The sequence below is a fragment of the Schistocerca gregaria genome, chromosome X (assembly GCF_023897955.1).
Source record: "Schistocerca gregaria isolate iqSchGreg1 chromosome X, iqSchGreg1.2, whole genome shotgun sequence".
NCBI lineage: Eukaryota > Metazoa > Arthropoda > Insecta > Orthoptera > Acrididae > Schistocerca > Schistocerca gregaria.
Window position 1 is genome coordinate 530,624,010 of NC_064931.1, and position 21,544 is coordinate 530,645,553.

Sequence of the window (21,544 nt, forward strand, 5' to 3'; positions counted from 1 at the left end):
AGACCTTATTCATCATTATGTATTGGAATTCTGTACACAGTGACTATCCTACACGTTCAATCACATCCCAGATGTGTTCAATCGGGTTCAGATCTGGCAAGCTGAGGAGTCAGCACTTCAATTGGAACTTGCCACTGTGTTCCTTGAACCACTACATCATACTTCTGGCCTTGTGACATGGTGCATTATCTTGCTGAAAAATTTCACTGCCGTCAGGAAACATGATCACCATTAAGGAGTGTATGTGGTCTACAACCAGTGTAAGATACTCCTTGGCTATCACAGTGCCTTGCGTGAGCTACACTCGACCCATGAATCCCCACATGAATGTTTCCCAGAGCATAATGGATCAACCGCTGGCTTGTCTCCGTCCCGCACTACAGGTGTCAAGAAGCTGTTCCCCTGGAAGACAATGCATTTGCACCCTCCCATCAGCACAATAAAGAAGGTATTAGGACTCATCAGACCGTGCAACACACTACCATTGTGTCAATGTCCAGTGTCGATGGTCACATGCCCATTTCAGCCATAGTTGGAGCTGTCGTGGTGTTACTATTAGTGTGTGCATGGCTCGTCAACTGCAGAGGCACATCGTTACAAGTGTTTGGTGCACTGTGTATTCAGACATGCTTGTAATCTGCCCAGCATAAAAGTCTGATGTTAGTTTTGCCACAAGTTGCAGCCTGTCCTGTTTTCTCAGTCAGCCCAGCCTACGACATCCGATATCTGTAATGAGGGGTGGCCTCGTAACTGCCCAATGTCTGGGAGAGGTTTCATCTTGGTTTCGTCACATGCTGAAGACACTCGCCACATGTTGGTCAAACTCATACAGATCGCACACCTTCCTCATTCTACAACACGAACAGCACATTCACTGATGCTACACGCAACGTGCACGTGTCTGACTAGCTGTCATTCGTCACCAGGTGTTGCTGCTATTACCTGGACGGGTTTATATCGACAGTAGGTTGGTAAATGATGTTTCAGATGACAAGATTGCTTTCACAGGTAGCCACCACTCAAGTGGAAAAATTCTGCTTTGTGATTCAGGTACAGAAAATGCAATGATGAAAGATGCATTCTGTTGGAGAGATTCAATACTGTTGTGGATAGGACTACTTTCCTACAAAAAATCCACAATATCAGGAAAGAAAACCATTATTTCCCTATTATTAATCTCTATGAGACCTGGCTCAGTGAAAACCACACCAGAAAGCACATTCGGCTGGACTCTAAAAGCAATGGCGGGTTGAAAGTACCAACAGGCAAAGGAAACAGACCAAATTGAGTGATTACCATGAAGAAATGAACAGTAATGTATTTAAACACTGGTTTTTAGATTTGTTCCATCGTTCAGAAGAGCGTTGTGTGATCATCAAGGATAACTCAACTTCTCATTCAAGAAAAATGGAGAATATTTCTAATTCAGATACAAAGAAGGAAGAAACTGTACATTGGCTAAGTGGCTAGAAGAGAAAACTATTTCAATTTCAAAGTGCTATAAAAAAGATGTTAAGTAAGTCAGGTGTCACAGGCACCTTAAAAATCAATTTTAACTTGATAGCTCAGCAGTGTAAACAGGCTACAAAGTTGTGTAGCTGGCTTCTATCACTGCCAATATAACATGACAGAAGAAGTGTTGGTCCTAATGAAAGGAAAGATCACATGTAGTTACTTCTTGAGGAAGTAATTAATGTCACAGCGGAAAACTCAAATAAGTGTTTACGCTAAACTGAAAATCTGCAACAAAAGATTTTCTGAAAGAAGGTATCCAAGAAAAGTTCATTGAAAGCATCTTCACTGCTTTAAATGACATTTTCTTGGCATATGTCTTTTCGCCTAATTAACTGTTGTTTAAAATAAGTTATTTCTGCTTCTCATCGTAAAACCTTCACTGAAATGTGCTACCTGACAATTTCAGATATCATATCATTTTCAAGCGAGCACCTTCTACCCTTGTCTCTCCAGCAACCACTTCCACTGCTCCCTAGTATAGAGAAGACTCCATGATGGGTGCCCTTTATAACATTAAACAGAAATGTTTCATAGCCAGTCAATGCCTCTTGTAGGAACTCAAAATGACATACAGTATTTGTTACTTTCATGTTTTGGAAGACAAAGATATTGCATAGACCCACTTCTGAGTTGTAAGGCAGGTGCACAAGTGTGTCACTTTAGTGTTAATCAAGAAATCGTTATACTTCAAACACCCTGTGAGCTGTAATATTTTAGCAGGCACACCTTTGGATGCTAAAAGATTTCTTCTAATGAGTTTAATAAAGGCACAGAGCAGTGAATCACTTCCAGAGAATAAAGTTCCTATCCATCTTTTACCCATACTGCTTTCTATAGTCAGTTTTGTTTGACGAGCAGTATCAGGGAGTAGCCAGTACATCTGACACTTCACTTTTGAGAGAAACTGTAACAACTACATTCATCGGTAGTTATGATGATTGTTATTAATTCTGAATCACCATAACGGAATGGCCTAAATCTGTTAACAACAACTCTAAACCTTGAATTGCCTGTTCCTTGGTTACACAGTGCAGTGTCTGCTAATGGGAAAACCCCTCAACATAAGCACTTACGGAAGTTCTTAGAAGACAACTGCCAATAAAATGCTAAGATTTCACTAAATGTCCTGGTTTATTCACTGTACATCCTCTTCCATCACTATCTGAACAGGACCTGCATCTTCTTCAACAAATTTCCATTTTGTTCAGTCAACTGAAACATGTAGCCATGAAACAATAAGTTCCAAGTGCGAGTATTCCAAATTCAAACAAATGTGCTTTGAAATTTTAGCGAATCAGCATATGAAAAATTTCTCATTTCAACTCCATGATTGATAATGACATTACACCGTGTAGAGTACAGTAATGGAGGCCTCTCTATCATTTATAATAATCACTTGTAGTCAAAACTTGCAACTGTAGATGAGATGGATGCTGCCCTTGCATTCCTTTCCTGGATATAAAAAGTGATTTTTCCACCACTAATGTTATGCTCCACTACAGTCGACAATTTTATATGTAATCAGGCATCCTCACACTGTTGGTCCCTTTAGAGTTGTAATAGATTCTGACTAGATTTCCTTCAAAATCTCATTCAACTTTTTTCAAGAACCGCTTCATTGCTTTAGTTCACTTCCTACATTTTTCCTTCTGCACTAAAAGTTCTATCTACTTGTTTCTTTCTAGTTGTTTTACTTTCTCCATTTCTGTTTACATGTCACTAGCAACATATTTGAGAATTTCATATATCGCATCTAAAAATTGTGGGCTTTTATTATTCTTAAAGCTAAAGTACTTTCTCCTGAATTCACTAAATGTTCTGGAGTACTCCAGATGTACAACTACACAAGAAATCTGTTTATGGATAGCACAAGCAGCAAATCATGTGGCAGAGAGGGGATATCAAACATACCTCAGGCTTAGGAGCCCACAACCTGACAACCGGATCAATTCCACTGGTAGCCAAAAGACAGTAGGTTGGATGAGGCTGCAAACAATTCACAATTGAGTCATCCCCACGCAGGATTCTAATGATATTTGTTGTTCGTCTATCCCATATGAAGAAAGATCCATCATCAGAACCTGCTACAACAAACTGGCCATCACTGGAAAAGAAAATAAATTAAAAATAATATCACACAATAGTGATGGAATCTACATTACAGGGAACTCTCAAGCAGAAGAAATCAAATCTAATTAATCCAGAAATTGCAGTAAAATAATGTTTAGATAACAATTGGGTGCCTTTTCACATAAGACACAGCTCTCACACTGTCTCCTAATATATGACTTTACTTGCAATTTCTTCTGTGTCAACTCCTCATATTTTCATTTCATTTTAAGTAAAAATCATGTTTATAATAAAGTAATACAATATGACAAAACAGACGATTTTATACATGATTAGCTGAGTACCCAGCATTGCCTCGCTATACATTTACTCCAGTCCTCTTTTAGTCCTTCTCCTCCTCCCCCTCTCTCAGTGCTTATCCTGCCCCCCTCCCCGTCTGTCCATCTCCTCCGTCTTTCCTCTCTCTGTCCATTTCCTCTTCTTCCCTTCATCTGTGTCCATCTCCCCCCCCCCCCCCCCCCCCAACTCCCATGTTGTCACCCCTGCCCCAATAGGAGTTGCTTGTAATAATCCCCACAGTATTTCTGTCCAAATTGTAAGTAGTTTGTGTACCCAGTTTGGTTGAAACCGATCCAGGGGTTTAGGAGGAGCATTTTACCCATGGCACTGGCCTCATATGTACACGCCACATATTTCACAGATATGTACTCAGATTTCACCTGTATCTCAAGCAAATTTCATCCTGCTGTTTTATTTCCACACAGCTCAATGTTTATGATGTCGTATCTCCTAAAATGTGTTGTACTATGCTATTATTTTCTATGTACATTCACCAGTTTATGTGATATGCATACAGCTGGCAGTAAAGCAGTAATAAATTAAAATATCACATTGGATGCGGCAGTTTTACTGCATGAACAGAAAAAATGTAGTTAGCAATAAACATTCTTCCTTTCATTATTTTGTGTGGGTTGTCAGTGAGAAAGGTTCGTAAAGGTTTGACATTGTGTGTCAAGTTTCTTGCACGTCACTACGTGCCCTCAGCCTCATATACTGGATGAATAAAGTCTAGGCATTTGTGCATTGTGGGTTACACCCCTTTGATAGGTAGGTGGTTCTTACTCCCACAGGGATTCTTTCCAGGCAGTAAATGATATGTCTACCAAGTTTGGTTTGAAATCAGTCCCACCTGTTTCGAAGGAGATGAGGAACATAAATATATACACTGTAGTGACAAACCTCACAGGATATCTCCTAATAGCATGTTGGACTGCCTTTTGCATGGCACAGAGCAGCAACTCGACATGGCATGAACTCCACAAGTCGTTGGATGTCCACCACAGAAAGAATGAGCCATGTTGCCTCTATAGCCGTCCATAATTACAAAAGTGCTGATGGTGCAGGATTTTGTGCACAAACTGATCTCTCGATTAAGTCTCATTAATGTTTAGCGGGATTCATGTGGGGCGATCTGGCTCGCCAAATCAATCATTCTTATCGTCTAGAATGTACTTCAAACCAACCGCAAATAACTGTGGTCTGGTGAGATGGTACATTGTTATCCATAAAAATTTCATCATTGTTTCAGATCATGAAGACCATGATTGGTAGCAAATGGTCACCGAACAGCTGAACACAACCATTTCCACTCAATGATCAGTTCCAGCAGATCAGAGGACCCAGTCCATTTCATGCAATCACAGTCCACACCATTACAAAGCCACCACCAGCTTGCACAGTGCCTTATGACAACTTAGGTCCATTTCTTTGTGGGGTCTGCACCACACTGGAACCCTGCCATCAGCCCTTCCCAGCTGAAATTGGGCCTCATCTGATCAGGCCACAGTTTTCCAGTCATCTAGGGTCCAACCAATAAGTCACGAGCCCAGGACAGGCACTGTAGCAGAGTATGTATAGGATGTTTCAAAAATGACCGGTAAATTTGAAATGGCAATAAAAACTAAACAAGCAGCGATAGAAATACACCGTTTGTTGCAATATGCTTGGGACAACAGTACATTTTCAGGCGGACAAACTTTCGAAATTACAGTAGTTACAATTTTCAACAACAGATGGTGCTGCAAGTGATGTGAAAGATATAGAAGACAACGCAGTCTGTGGGTGCTCCATTCTGTACGTCGTCTTTCTGCTGTAAGCGTGTGCTGTTCACAATGTGCAAGTGTGCTGTGGACAACATGGGTTATTCCTTAGAACAGAGGATTTTTCTGGTGTTTGAATTCCACCGCCTAGAACACAGTGTTGTTGCAACACGACGAAGTTTTCAACGGAGGTTTAATGTAACCAAAGGACCGAAAAGCGATACAATAAAGGATCTGTTTGAAAAATTTTAACGGACTGGGAACGTGACGGATGAACGTGCTGGAAAGGTCGGGCGACCGCGTACGGCAACCACAGAGGGCAACGCGCAGCTACTGCAGCAGGTGATCCAACAGCAGCCTCGGGTTTCCGTTCACCGTGTTGCAGCCGCGGTCCAAATGATGCCAACGTCCACGTATCATCTCATGCGCCAGAGTTTACACCTCTATCCATACAAAATTCAAACGCGGCAACCCCTCAGCACCGCTACCATTGCTGCACGAGAGACATTCGCTAACGATATAGTGCACAGGACTGATGACGGCGATATGCATGTGGGCAGCATTTGGTTTATTGACGAAGCTTATTTTTACCTGGACGGCTTCGTCAATAAACAGAACTGGCGCATATGAGGAACCGAAAAGCCCCATGTTGCAGTCCCATCATCTCTGCATCCTCAAAAAGTACTGGTCTGGGCCGCCATTTCTTCGAAAGGAATCATTGGCCCATTTTTCAGATCCAAAACGATTACTGTATCACGCTATCTGGACATTCTTCGTGAATTTGTGGTGGTACAAACTGCCTTAGACGACACTGCGAACACCTCGTGGTTTATGCAAGATGGTGCTCGGCCACATTGCACGGCTGACGTCTTTAATTTCCTGAATGAATATTTCGATGATCGTGTGATTGCTTTGGGCTATCCGAAACATACAGGAGGCAGCGTGGATTGGCCTCCCTATTCGCCAGACATGAACCCCTGTGACTTCTTTCTGTGGGGACACTTGAAAGACCAGGTGTACCGCCAGAATCCAGAAACAATTGAACAGCTGAAGCAGTACATCTCATCTGCATGTGAAGCCATTCCGCCAGACACGTTGTCAAAGGTTTCGGGTAATTTCATTCAGAGACTACGCCATATTATTGCTACGCATGGTGGATATGTGGAAAATATCATACTATAGAGTTTCCCAGACCGCAGCACCATCTGTTGTTGACAATTGTAACTACTGTAATTTCTAAAGTTTGTCTGCCTGAAAATGTACTGTTGTCCCAATCATATTGGAACAAACGGTGTATTTCTATCGCTGCTCGTTTAGTCTGTATTGCCGTTTCAAATGTACCGGTCATTTTTGAAACACCCTATATATATCCCAGATTTCCTGGTTAAAAAAGCACTTTTTCCCATGTCAAAATACACTTCTTCCAGGATGAAAAGTACACTTTTTCCATGATGAGTGGCAGTATACTTTCCCTTGGAGCTGTAAAAATATCAATCCTTTGAATGGTAAAGGTTTTATACACCAGCATAGAACTTCCCGGCACTTCAGAGAATGAAAAAAAAAACTACGAAAAAATTTTTTTTGGGAAAATCTTTGATCTGCACCAACACTTATGCTGCATATTCGTATTATGAAAGTATAGATTCAAATTCAACAAAACACAGTACGTTAGTTTCTGAAGCATTGAAATCAGGAGGGAAATGTGCTTTTGTAAGCCAATCGTAACCCACATCGTGTGATCTCGACAGCCAATGACAGCAGATATCCAGAGCATAGGACACTTGAAGTCAGCCAATAGCAACATCACTGTTAAGTATCATGAACGAACAAATAGGAAAAGTTAATAATTTAAATTAATGTACATAGTGTAGTTACAAGAAAAGTTAAGCTTTTACATATAATATTGGCCTTTTCGTGTGTGTTACACTTTATGATAAACCCCACAAATGTGCCAGTAAAATTTTAAATAATGATATTAATGTCTCATCTTCTGGGCTCAAAAATCTTCTAAGTAGATGGTCCTCAATGCGTTAAGTTTTAAAATGGGAGTCAAATGCTCTGTGATTTAAGAAATTCAGTGGACGTTCACACACATAACATAGTTCATCCTGCACGAAAGGAAATTTGCTCTGAAAGTAATGTTTTTCAAAGCACCAGTCACAGTATTTTCCCGCAACCTGTTAGAAGTAGTTCATTTCAGCAGTTGCCAGAGAGTGCCAAAAACAGGTGTTACTGCGCATGGGCAGCTACGATGATGCAGGAAACTTGTATGTTCGTAAATATGTATACAGTATTAAGAGATCTTACATGATGTCATGAAAGACAGCTTAAAGTGCACATTCATGTGTCCAGATTCACAATGAAGTATGCCCAACCTGGTATTAAGTTTTTTGATGCTTTTTTTGGGATGCAAATTTTCTTGGCGTTCCAATACTGTATTATCTCATATTTGGTTCTTTATTACGGCACAATGCCATACGTACACTTGAAATTCAGTGAATAGTGGAAACCAGCCAACAGTGTAGAATGAAATAAATTGACTGCCTCTGCAGGAGAGATTAATAAAAGCCACATTTACTTAGCATACTAATAAAAATAACTTTATTTTTATGCAAGGTGATTAAAGCCTGACTGCCAAAAATGTGGAAATAAAATAAAATCAGAACATGGAAACTAACAACATATTTTATCTTTCCATAATTATGTGAACAGGGTGTATAGGCAGATGAGGAAAAAAAAATTCCCAGATACCCTGGTTAAAAAATATGCTTTATCCCAGGTGAAAATACATTTTCCGTGCAAAGTGACGGGAGGTTTTCTGTAGATTTTTCCCTTGGAACTGTAAAACTTCTCAATCCTTTGAATGGTTAATGTTTTATACACTGGCCTAGAACTGCCCGGGAAGAAGGCGGGGGGAAGTTTTGGAAAGACTTTTGATGAAGAAAAAGGACGGAAGTTTTGGAAAGACTTTTGATGAAGAAAAAGGAGAGAAGTTTTGGAAAGACTTTTGATGCAGAAAAAGGAGAGAAGTTTTGGAAAGACCTTTGATGTGCACCAGCATATACGCTGCATATTTTCGTATTACGAAAGTATAAATTTGAACTGCACCAAACACATGACGTTAGTTTTTGGAGTGTTGAAATCGAGATTGCGATGTCCTTTTGTAAGCCAGTCGTATCTCATGCAACGTGATCTCGCCAGCCGATGACAGCAGATATTCAGAGCATAGGACCCGTGTTATAGTCAGCCAATAGCAAGATCACTGTTAAGCAGTGTGAACACACAAAGAGGAAAAGTTAATGGCTTACAATAATATACATAGTATAACTACAAGAAAAGCTAAGCTTTCACATATAATATTGGTCTCTAAGATTAATAAGCTACAAGAGAAACAAAGCTTTCACATATAATATTGGTCTCTAAGATTAATAAGCTACAAGAGAAACAAAGCTTTCACATATAATACTGATCTTTTTTGTGAGTGTTATAGTTTAAGATACATCTGGTCTTCTGGGCTCGAAATTCTTGTAAGTGCCTGGTCCTCAAAGTGTTCAGTTTTATATGCTGCGTGATTTAAGAAATTCATCCCACTTTCTCACATGTAACATAATTCATCTTGCATAAAAAGAAATTTACTATGAAAGTAATGCTTTTCGAACCAACGTTCGGAATACTATCCCGAGACTGTTAGAAATAAGTACGATTTAGCAGTTGCCAGAGAGCACCAGAAAACAGGCGTTTTGCGCGTGCACAGTTGCAGTGGTTTAGGAAGCCCACACGTTCGTATGTATAAAGCACTAACAAAGCTTACATTATGCCATAAAAGAAACAGCATACTCCAAAAGCATCGGAATTTCAGAAACCATGCTTAAATGCATAATACAGCTTGAAGTGCACATTGGTTTTTTCCAGATTCACAATGAAGTAGGTCCCATCTGATATTAAGCTTTTCAGTGTGATTTTTGGGATGTAAATTTTCTTAGCGTACCAGTACTGTACTATCTCATATTTGGTTCTGTATTATGGCATAATGCCATACGTGGCAGAAGATGAAACCGTGCACTTGAAATTCGGTGAACAGTAGGAACTAGCCAATACTATGGAATGAAACGCTTCGTTTCAAATAAATTGATTGCCCCAGCCAAAAAATTAATAAAGCCAAATGTCTTTAGCAAACTGACAAAAATAACTTCATTGTTCTGCAAGGTGATTAATGCTTGACTGCTAATAACTTGGAAATAAAATAAAACCATAAAACTGAAACTAATAATATATTTTTGCCCTCCGTAATTACGTGAATGTACTTTAATTCGCTCGATAGCTCCCAGCCACAGAAACCAGTTTTGTTTTCATATGACATGGAAGCTGTAAACGAGGAGGAAACAGCGAAATCACTTAACGTAAACATGGGTGATGTGGAGACTAACCCCCTCCCAACTACAACTCAAGACAACCGTGTGCATGCGCGAATCTGGCAGCTAGGGCACGTGAGAAAAATGTTTCTTGTTAGTATTTGGCTGCTTGCTGCTAATGCTGATATAGCTAATAGCCACACTTCAAGTAGCAGGAAGCGTGAGAAGGTACTGCTCATACATGAGTCAACTGCGCACGCACATGAGCCCGCTGGCAACTGGTTAAATGAATCTAATGTAAATAGTTGTGACATCATGCTCATAGAAAGCAGTTTATTGCTACTATTACATAGTCTTCGCCCTAAGGCCTATGACATATTTTTGCTGTTTGCAGACACTTGTGTTTTGTTGTTGTAAATGGCGCATTTCCCCCGGGTTTTTCCCGGATTTCCCAGTTGTCCCAGGACGTATACACCCTGGTGAATGTATTTTAATTCACTTGACAGCTCCCAGCCACAGAAATCCATTTTGTTTTCATTTTACTTGAGAACTGTAAACGAGGAGGAAACAGTAAGACCACTAAACATAAATATGGCTCAGATGGAGACTAGACCCCTTCCCCACTACAACCTAGACTGCTCTGCACACGAGCGAATCTGGCAGCATGGGCGCACCAGAAAAATTTTTCTGGGTAGCATCTGGATGCTTTTAACTACTGCTGATACAGCTAACAGCCATACTTCAAGTAGCCAGAAGCGAGGAAAGGTATTGGCCCTACACAACTCAACTTCACATGCACGTGAGCCTACTGGCAACAGCTCAGATAAACTTAATGGAAACAGTTGTGATGTCATGCTTATCAGCAACAGTTTATTGTTACGAAGTACTCCATAGTCGTCGTCTTAAGGCCTTTCACCCATTTTGCTGTTTGTCAGTTCTTACCAGTCAAAATCACAAAAATTTAACTGAAGAATAAAAAGAAAGTGAAATTCCCGGAATTCTAAAAAGTTTCCAGGTTTTTCCCGGTTTTCTCCCAGATGAAAAAATTTCCAGGTTGTTCTCGGATTTCCTAGTTGTCCTGGAGTGTACACATCCTTTTAATTGCCATTGTGCAGCTGTAATCAGGCTGGAAATCTTTTCACATGAATCTCTTATGTACAAATGACAGCTCTGCCAGTGCACTGCCCTTTTATATCTCGTGTACGTGACACTACCGCCATCTGGATATGTGCATATCGCTACCCTGTAATTTTTGTCACCTCAATGTACATTTTTACAATGTGTCTCGGTAGCTAAATAGAATCTCCCCCCCCCCCCCACACACACACACACCCACACCAGCAGCAGCAGCAGCAGCAGCAACAGCATAAGCGATGACGATGATGTTGATGATGATGATGATGATGATGATGATGATGATGATGATTAGTGCCAGGATTTTTGTGATAGGGCACATATTTTCCATTAAGACTGACACATTCCTGAAGTACGTATAAATGCTTGTTATGAAAAAGCTTGATGAATTACTGTAATTTGTTAAGTCATATTTATGCATAGAAGGGCATTTCCCTCTGACAGGGCATATTTTCACAAGTAAATGGTCAAGTTCATCATATTGCTTTTTCAAGAACTAAAGAAATTTTCTCATACTATTTTCTTTCTTCCATGTAACATTTTTCATAATTGGGCATTTCATTTTGTTTCATGAGAAAGGGCATGTATCTACCTCCTTCCCTACTTTATTTGAATTTACAATATGGACTTCCCCCACACAACAGTGAGTTTGTGTAGACCATTCTTACTCTATGAGAAGACAGTGACTTATGCCATTCTGTACCCTGTACTGCAAAAAGTGTCGCATTGTGCTATTCAATCTTGTTGAAGTCTGAAGTACGTTCAGTCTACTTCAGGAAAAATGCCTGAAATGAAGCAAAGTAGTCAAGTAAATTACAACAGTTCATGTCTTGATATGGTGAGAGAGTATTTAAGACAGATAGTAAAATACTATACTGGAAACCGTGCAATGTAATAGTAACTGCACACAAGTAATGTAACGTTCAGGAGCATATTGCAACAGGAAACCACAAACATGCAATACAATGGATTGTAATTGGCAAAACACTACAAATAATCCCAGGGGAATCCCACGAATCTTGTTCATTCACTCTTTGGAGAACTTTGTGCAGCTTTCCTATGTGCTGACATTCCCTCAAGTAAATTGAACCATCCAAAATTTTGTGAATTCTTAGAACAATACATAGGTGAATCTCCCCCTAATTATTTTGAAGCAAAAAGGACTATATAACCCAAAGCTACAAAAAAACAGTGCAACAAAATTGACAAGTTACAAATAAAAAAATATGTTTTCTATCCTACTCTGTGCAGATAGAACACAGTTTACAGTAACTAATACTGGTGACAGAGGGCAGTGAATCAAAACTGGTGGTTCTGGAGGTACATGACAGCAAAGTTCACAGAGCGAATGAATAACCAAAGACAACTGAGTTAACAAAGTAAATGAATTACCAAAGAAAGTCTAGAGTGTAGGAAAGTTGTCTTAATCGGATATAACAATCCTCGAAGCAATCCATATCACAAATGTAAATCAGGCAAAGTTACAGCGCATAACTGGAAACTTCAGAGATTAACGAGAGAGTGGGCAACAATAGCCACACAGTGGTATTTAGCAGTAAACAATCATCAGAGGGCAGCACCACTTCATGTGTTTGCCGTGGCTACAGCGTCTCACATGGGTGCAAGCTGCAGCTGTTATCTGTAGACCTAGTATCTCTGATGTGTCCTCCCTATCAATACTTGGTTAGGCGGGGAGTCCAAATCACCACTGGATGGTAAAAAAATGACTCTAGGGGAAGATATATTGCAAATGTCACTGTGGAAACTTTAGAAGATGGTGCAGGAGAAAAGTTTCTAATAACTATGAACATTCAGAAAAAGTAATTTTTTCTACCGTTAGTGAATTGTTCAACAATCTACACATGACATGTGGCCCAAAGACATTGAGCACGACAATGTGCTACTCTTGTCATTGCTACTCTTCTTAACGGATGCTGTACCTTATATGGTGAAAGCTGCCAAACACTAAAAGCATTATTCATACGCTGAAATGTTTCAAGTAACTTTGTTAGTTCACAACTCACACATAGTTGCAGAAGAGATTTGTAGTAAATTCAGTGATGTTGATAAATTTACTGAGTGTATGAGAAAGGTATTCTTGAAAGCCTCTTCCTGTGTTGCAGCATTTAAGTTGTCAGGGCTACACATTTCCTTACCATCATCTCCCATTTTGACAGGTTGAGGTCCTGGATTCATGCCTGCAACTATTACTGCCACAGCTTCAATGATGGGAAAGCATCATTGATTCATTCAATAGCAGTGAAGCTGCTTCAATTGGAATAGCCCAAGAATTAATATGCAATGCTGAAATTCCAGGTAAACTTTCATATATATAATCAAATTTTGGATTTATTCCTGTTGCCACAACTGCTTTGGAGCATTCACAAATGCCACTAGTGAACCACACAGAACACGTGAGGAAAAAAACTGTGAATAAAATAGGAGCTGTTTGTATTAAAGTGGGAAAAGAAGTGTCAACGAAACTAGAAACTGAGTTAGAAAAAAAGAAGGCTATCATACACTGAGTTCCATTTCAATGATTTTTTGGGTGAAAAATTCTCTTTTAATCAGGTTCAAATAATACTGGGCATTTTAAACATGACACTCTCGTATCAGCTGGAGTACAAAGAAGTTTTTCCAAGTACAAGGATTTGTTGAGTGGCAATAGGAAATCTGTTTTACTTTAAAATTTACACAAGGTATTCATTGTATATGCCAACTCACAAGGAGACCCTCCATACTGTAAATCACGGATTTTGATGCACTTCAAATATGTTGTAGAGCCACTAACCCTGAGTACCTGGACATACGGTTCTTCAGCGACGGGCCTTGGTTTTTGAGAAAATCGGTTTTGAAGTTCACTGCGTGATTTCTATGTCCATAACATTACGTACAATTCAAGCAAATCAGTGTAGCGCAGCAGTAAAAAGGTTCACTGGTACCACACTGGAGGTACTGTGTTCTGTACCGTCACTAAACAACCAGATAGCCAGGTATTGAGGGTAAGTACCTCTACGACATATTTGAAGCGCATCAAAATGAGTGACTTACAGTATTGAGGGCCCCCTTTTCACACCTGAAAGAGGGAAGTAAAAATGAGGGTGTAAAAAAAAAAAATATGGACATTACAAATTAAATATGTTCTATTCACATTAATGGAGATCAGCAAAGATGGGGGGGGCGAGGATGAAGAGACGGACAGGGACGGGAGGGTTCAAAGCGACGGGGGGGGGGGGGGGGGGCGAGGATGAAGAGACGGACAGCGACAGGGGGGGCCGAGGATGAAGAGATGGACAGCGACGAGGGGGGGTGAGAGGATGTAGAGACGGACAGCGACGGGGGGGGGGCCGAGGAAAAGAAGCGATTGGGGGGGGGGCCGAGGATGAAGAGCGGACGGCGACAGGGGGGGGGGGGGCGAGGATGAAGAGACGGACGGCGACGGGGGGGGGGTGAGGATGAAAAGACGGACGGTGACGGGGGGGGGGGCGAAGATGATGAGACGGACGGCGACGGGGGGGGCGAGGATGATGAGACGGACGGCGACGGGGGGGGCGAGGATGAAGAGACGGACGGCGACGGGGGGGGCGAGGATGAAGAGAAAAACGGCGACGGGGGGGGGGTGCGAGGATGAAGAGACGGACGGCGACGGGGGGGGGGGTGCGAGGATGAAGAGACGGACGGCGACGGGGGGGGGGGTGCGAGGATGAAGAGACGGACGGCGACGGGGGGGGGGGGGTGCGAGGATGAAGAGACGGACGGCGACGGGGGGGGGGGGGTGCGAGGATGAAGAGACGGACGGCGACGGGGGGTGGGTGCGAGGATGAAGAGACGGACGGCGACGGGGGGTGGGTGCGAGGATGAAGAGACGGACGGCGACGGGGGGGTGGGTGCGAGGATGAAGAGACGGACGGCGACGGGGGGTGGGTGCGAGGATGAAGAGACGGACGGCGACGGGAGTGTTCGAGGATGAAGAGACGGACGGCGACGGGAGTGTTCGAGGATGAAGAGACGGACGGCGACGGGAGTGTTCGAGGATGAAGAGACGGACGGCGGGGGGGGGGGGGGGGGGCGAGGATAAAGAGACGGACGGCGACGGGGGGGCCGAGGATGAAGAGACGGACGGCGACGGGGGGGCCGAGGATGAAGAGACGGACGGCGACGGGGGGGCCGAGGATGAAGAGACGGACGGCGACGGGGGGGGGCCGAGGATGAAGAGACGGACGGCGACGGGGGGGGGCCGAGGATGAAGAGACGGACGGCGACGGGGGGGCCGAGGATGAAGAGACGGACGGCGACGGGGGGGGCCGAGGATGAAGAAGCGACGGGGGGGCCGAGGATGAAGAAGCGACGGGGGGGGCCGAGGATGAAGAAGCGACGGGGGGGCCGAGGATGAAGAGACGGACGGCGACGGGGGGGGGGGCGAGGATGAAGAGACGGACGGCGACGGGGGGGTGAGGATGAAAAGACGGACGGTGACGGGGGGGGGGGGGGGCGAAGATGATGAGACGGACGGCGACGGGGGGGGCGAGGATGATGAGACGGACGGCGACGGGGGGGGCGAGGATGAAGAGACGGACGGCGACGGGGGGGGCGAGGATGAAGAGACGGACGGCGACGGGGGGGGCGAGGATGAAGAGACGGACGGCGACGGGGGGGGCGAGGATGAAGAGAAAAACGGCGACGGGGGGGGGGGGGGTGCGAGGATGAAGAGACGGACGGCGACGGGGGGGGGGGTGCGAGGATGAAGAGACGGAAGGCGACGGGGGGGGGGTGCGAGGATGAAGAGACGGACGGCGACGGGGGGTGGGTGCGAGGATGAAGAGACGGACGGCGACGGGGGGTGGGTGCGAGAATGAAGAGACGGACGGCGACGGGGGATGGGTGCGAGGATGAAGAGACGGACGGCGACGGGGGGTGGGTGCGAGGATGAAGAGACGGACGGCGACGGGGGGGCGAGGATGAAGAGAAAAACGGCGACGGGGGGGGGGTGCGAGGATGAAGAGACGGACGGCGACGGGGGGGGGGGTGCGAGGATGAAGAGACGGACGGCGACGGGGGGGGGGTGCGAGGATGAAGAGACGGACGGCGACGGGGGGGGGGGGGTGCGAGGATGAAGAGACGGACGGCGACGGGGGGTGGGTGCGAGGATGAAGAGACGGACGGCGACGGGGGGTGGGTGCGAGGATGAAGAGACGGACGGCGACGGGGGGTGGTTGCGAGGATGAAGAGACGGACGGCGACGGGGGGTGGGTGCGAGGATGAAGAGACGGACGGCGACGGGGGGTGGGTGCGAGGATGAAGAGACGGACGGCGACGGGAGTGTTCGAGGATGAAGAGACGGACGGCGACGGGAGTGTTCGAGGATGAAGAGACGGACGGCGGGGGGGGGGGGGGGGGCGAGGATAAAGAGACGGACGGCGACGGGGGGGGCCGAGGATGAAGAGACGGACGGCAACGGGGGGGCCGAGGATGAAGAGACGGACGGCAACGGGGGGGCCGAGGATGAAGAGACGGACGGCAACGGGGGGGCCGAGGATGAAGAGACGGACGGCGACGGGGGGGGCCGAGGATGAAGAGACGGACGGCGACGGGGGGGCCGAGGATGAAGAGACGGACGGCGACGGGGGGGCCGAGGATGAAGAAGCGACGGGGGGGCCGAGGATGAAGAAGCGACGGGGGGGGGCCGAGGATGAAGAAGCGACGGGGGGGGCCGAGGATGAAGAGACGGACGGCGACGGGGGGGGGGGGCGAGGATGAAGAGACGGACGGCGACGGGGGGGGGTGAGGATGAAAAGACGGACGGTGACGGGGGGGGGGGGCGAGGATGATGAGACGGACGGCGACGGGGGGGGCGAGGATGATGAGACGGACGGCGACGGGGGGGGCGAGGATGAAGAGACGGACGGCGACGGGGGGGGCGAGGATGAAGAGACGGACGGCGACGGGGGGGGCGAGGATGAAGAGACGGACGGCGACGGGGGGCGAGGATGAAGAGAAAAACGGCGACGGGGGGGGGGGGGTGCGAGGATGAAGAGACGGACGGCGACGGGGGTGCGAGGATGAAGAGACGGAAGGCGACGGGGGGGGGGGGGTGCGAGGATGAAGAGACGGACGGCGACGGGGGGTGGGTGCGAGGATGAAGAGACGGACGGCGACGGGGGGTGGGTGCGAGAATGAAGAGACGGACGGCGACGGGGGGTGGGTGCGAGGATGAAGAGACGGACGGCGACGGGGGGTGGGTGCGAGGATGAAGAGACGGACGGCGACGGGGGGTGGGTGCGAGGATGAAGAGACGGACGGCGACGGGAGTGTTCGAGGATGAAGAGACGGACGGCGACGGGAGTGTTCGAGGATGAAGAGACGGACGGCGGGGGAGGGGGGGGGCGAGGATAAAGAGACGGACGGCGACGGGGGGGCCGAGGATGAAGAGACGGACGGCGACGGGGGGGCCGAGGATGAAGAGACGGACGGCGACGGGGGGGCCGAGGATGAAGAGACGGACGGCGACGGGGGGGCCGAGGATGAAGAAGCGACGGGGGGGCCGAGGATGAAGAGACGGACAGCGACGGGGGGGGTCGAGGATGAAGAGACGGACAGGGACGGGGGAGCGAGGATGAAGAGACGTACAGGGACGGGGGAGCGAGGATGAAGAGACGGACAGGGACGGGGGAGCGAGGATGAAGAGACGGACAGGGACGGGGGAGCGAGGATGAAGAGATGGACAGGGACGGGGGGAGCGAGGATGAAGAGACGGACAGGGACGGGGGAGCGAGGATGAAGAGACGGTGGGCGAGGATGAAGAGACGGTGGGCGAGGATGAAGAGACGGACAGGGACGGGGGTGAGGATGAAGAGACGGGGGGTGAGGATGAAGAGACGGACAGGGACGGGGGGTGAGGATGAAGAGACGGACAGGGACGGGGGGTTAGGATGAAGAGACGGACAGGGACGGGGGGTGAGGATGAAGAGACGGACAGGGACGGGGGGCGAGGATGAAGAGACGGACAGGGACGGGGGGCGAGGATGAAGAGACGGACAGGGACGGGGGGGCGAGGATGAAGAGACGGACAGGGACAGGGGGGCGAGGATGATGAGACGGACATCGACGGGGGGCGAGGATGAAGAGACGGACAGAGACGGGGGGCGAGGATGAAGAGACGGACAGAGACGGAGGGCGAGGATGAAGAGACGGACAGAGACGGAGGGCGAGGATGAAGAGACGGACAGAGACGGGAGGCGAGGATGAAGAGACGGACAGAGACGGGGGGCGAGGATGCAGAGACGGAGAGCGAAGGGGGGGTGGAAGAAGAGATGCACAGGGAAGGGGGGAGGAACAGGGACGGGGGGGAGGGGGATGAGGGGGATGAGGGGGAGGAGGAGACGACAAGAGGAACGGGGGGGAGTAGGTGGAGGCAGACAGGGACGGGGGGGGCGAGGATGAAGAGACGGACAGGGACGGGGGGGGCGAGGATGAAGAGACGGACAGGGACCGGGGGGGCGAGGATGAAGAGACGGACAGCTACGGGGGGGGGGGGGGGCGAGGATGAAGAGACGGACAGCGACGGGGGGGGCAGGAGGAGGGGGAGGAGGAGACGGACAGGGAGGATGGGGAGGAGGAGACGGACAGGGAGGATGGGGAGGGGGAGACGGACAGGGAGGATGGGGGAGGGGGAGACGGACAGGGAGGATGGGGGAGGGGGAGACGGACAGGGAGGATGGGGGAGGGGGAGACGGACAGAGAGGATGGGTGAGGAGGAGAGGGACAGAGAGGATGGGTGAGGAGGAGAGGGACAGGGAGGATGGGTGAGGAGGAGAGGGACAGGGAGGATGGGTGAGGAGCAGAGGGACAGGGATAATGGGTGAGTAGCAGAGGGTCAGGGAGGATGGGTGAGGAGGAGACGGACAGGTAGGATGGGTGAGGAGGAGACGGACAGGTAGGATGGGTGAGGAGGAGACGGACAGGTAGGATGGGTGAGGAGGAGACGGACAGGTGGGATGGGTGAGGAGGAGACGGACAGGTAGGATGGGTGAGGACCAGACGGACAGGGAGGATGGGGGAGGAGGAGACGGACAGGGAGGATGGGGGAGGCGTAGACGGACAGGGAGGATGGGGGAGGCGTAGACGGACAGGGAGGATGGGGGAGGCGGAGACGGACAGGGAGGATGGGGGAGGCAGAGACAGACAGGGAGGATGTGGGAGGAGGAGACGGACAGGGAGGATGGGGGAGGAGGAGACGGACAGGGAGGATGGGGGAGGAGGAGACGGACAGGGAGGATGGGGGGGAGGAGACGGACAGGGAGGATGGGGGGGAGGAGACAGACAGGGAGGATGGGGGGGAGGAGACGGACAGAGAGAAGGGAGAGAGGAGGAGGAGGATGAGGATACTGACGGGGGGGGGGGGGGGAGAAGTGGACAAGGAGGATACTGTCGGGGGGGAGAAGTGGACGAGGAGGAAACTGACGGGGGGGGGGGGGGGGGGAGAGTAGCAGACGAGGAGGAAATTGACAGCGAGGGGGAGTAGCAGACTAGGAGGAAATTGACAGCGAGGGGGAGTAGCAGACTAGGAGGAAATTGACAGCGAGGGGGAGAAGCAGACTACTAGGAAATTGACAGTGAGGGGAGGGGGGGGGGGGAGGAGAAGTACTAATAGAAGATTCAGACAAGTACATACCTGGGCAGTGCCGGGTACACAGGTTGTAATGTTAATAAAAAGCATACAACATCAAATTCCACAGCTTCACTTGCTTCTCATGTGCATTTATTCTTAAATAGTTTATCATAAACTGGCTAACTGCTTTATTTTATAACAGAATTTGAACCTTAGTTTAATAGCTGTAGATCATACTTTTTATGTAATTGTGCATACTTCTGCAAATTTTTGGTCATACGATATTTCTGTTCATATAGTGGTGTTTTTCAGGCCATAAAAATTCTATTCTCTAAGAATAATGATAAACGCAGTTGTCACAGGACACTCAGTGGAATGTAATAATTTCAGTGAACATTATCCACAGTTTACACTAACACTACACAAAACACAAGATGTTTCAAACAGCGAATGGTATCACAAAAGAAATAAAACAGTACATACATAAAAATACCCTAATTGCCCTCATAGCAGTCTCCTCAGTCACAATACGATATTAACGATAGCTATGAAGTTGCTGTGTTACACACACACACACACACACACACACACACACACACACACACAAGAAAAAGCCAGCTAATTCTGTAATTTCAGAGTGTAATATGAACTGAGTATGAAAGTACCTTCCAAAAAAGTTGGCCTCCTTAATATCTGTTGTCGTATTACAATGCCCACAAAATCTTGTTTCATAGTCATACGCATTCTCTCTCCAGAACTTCTCTAATGGAGATATATTATCAGTTGATGGTATAGATGGGCCTGATGAATCATCGTCTGATGAGCCACTATCTGAAATAATTAATGTAATTTCATTGTTCATTAAAGTTGGAAACATCATGCAGTAGTACATGCGTATTTGTGAAGTACAGTTGTTAATGCATCCATAAGGAGTAATGGACTCTTACAATGATTATCAGAGTTTAAATTTATCCACAACAGGACACAGCAGTCAATTTGTAGTTATACACGACACTTTTGTCATCACAAAAAAAAGACCGAACGATAAAGGAAAGGCACTGTAGCAAAATTTCTTCCTAAATTAACTTAGTATTACTTATGTAAATGAATAGTTGAACAGTGCATAGTTCACAAATAAAAGAACTGTCAATTCTTAACTTACAAATCATTAGTCCTACAGGGCAGCAAAGATACAATTTGCAATAAAGACACATTTTTAGGATACAAAAAGTTATTCCTGGAAAATTCTTGTCACTGTTTACACATACAGTTCTGACACATTTCAAGTTTAATTTAGTTGCAACACTCTGCCACAATTCATTAAAAATGATACAGTGTTTAAGACAGGCTGTTAGTATGACTTCATTATTTGTAATTAGTTTTGATTATGTCGATCACTGCAGAAATGTGTTTTTCATTGGCTGGTGGGTAGCGGATATGAACCAGTTCCCAGAAGCACACAGCTTTCCTTTATATATCTGTTTTTCTGGAAGTAGCTTGTAGCTGACAGCCAAATTGAGGTATGGGACCTGCCACTTGTGAAAATTATAAGACTGTAAAACATGAAAGTCACAGACTGAAATGACACTGATGTGATACACCTAAGCAAAAAAAATTATTGCTGGGAACTCCACTAGATGTACATCACGAGTATCAGCCACATGAAGTTTTACAATACAGTAAAACACAAGAGAAAAGACACAAAGTACGAAAGTTATTAATTTTTTAAATATTTTGGCTCTATGGAAATAAAAACAAAGGTAATG

At 46.6% G+C, this 21,544-nt stretch overlaps 1 protein-coding gene across 3 annotated transcripts in view; it reads right to left on the bottom strand.

Annotated features, from left to right (window-relative positions):
- LOC126298867 (WD and tetratricopeptide repeats protein 1-like) overlaps nt 1-21,544 on the bottom strand; it is a 214,222-nt gene that overhangs the window by 34,644 nt on the left and 158,034 nt on the right. For all 3 annotated transcript variants that reach the window (XM_049990378.1, XM_049990380.1, XM_049990379.1), the window contains exons 13-14: nt 20,444-20,609; nt 3,427-3,619 (exon numbers count right to left, since the gene is read on the bottom strand). In XM_049990378.1, the coding sequence (XP_049846335.1) occupies nt 3,427-3,619; nt 20,444-20,609 (359 nt within the window). The remainder of the gene's footprint in view (nt 1-3,426; nt 3,620-20,443; nt 20,610-21,544) is intronic.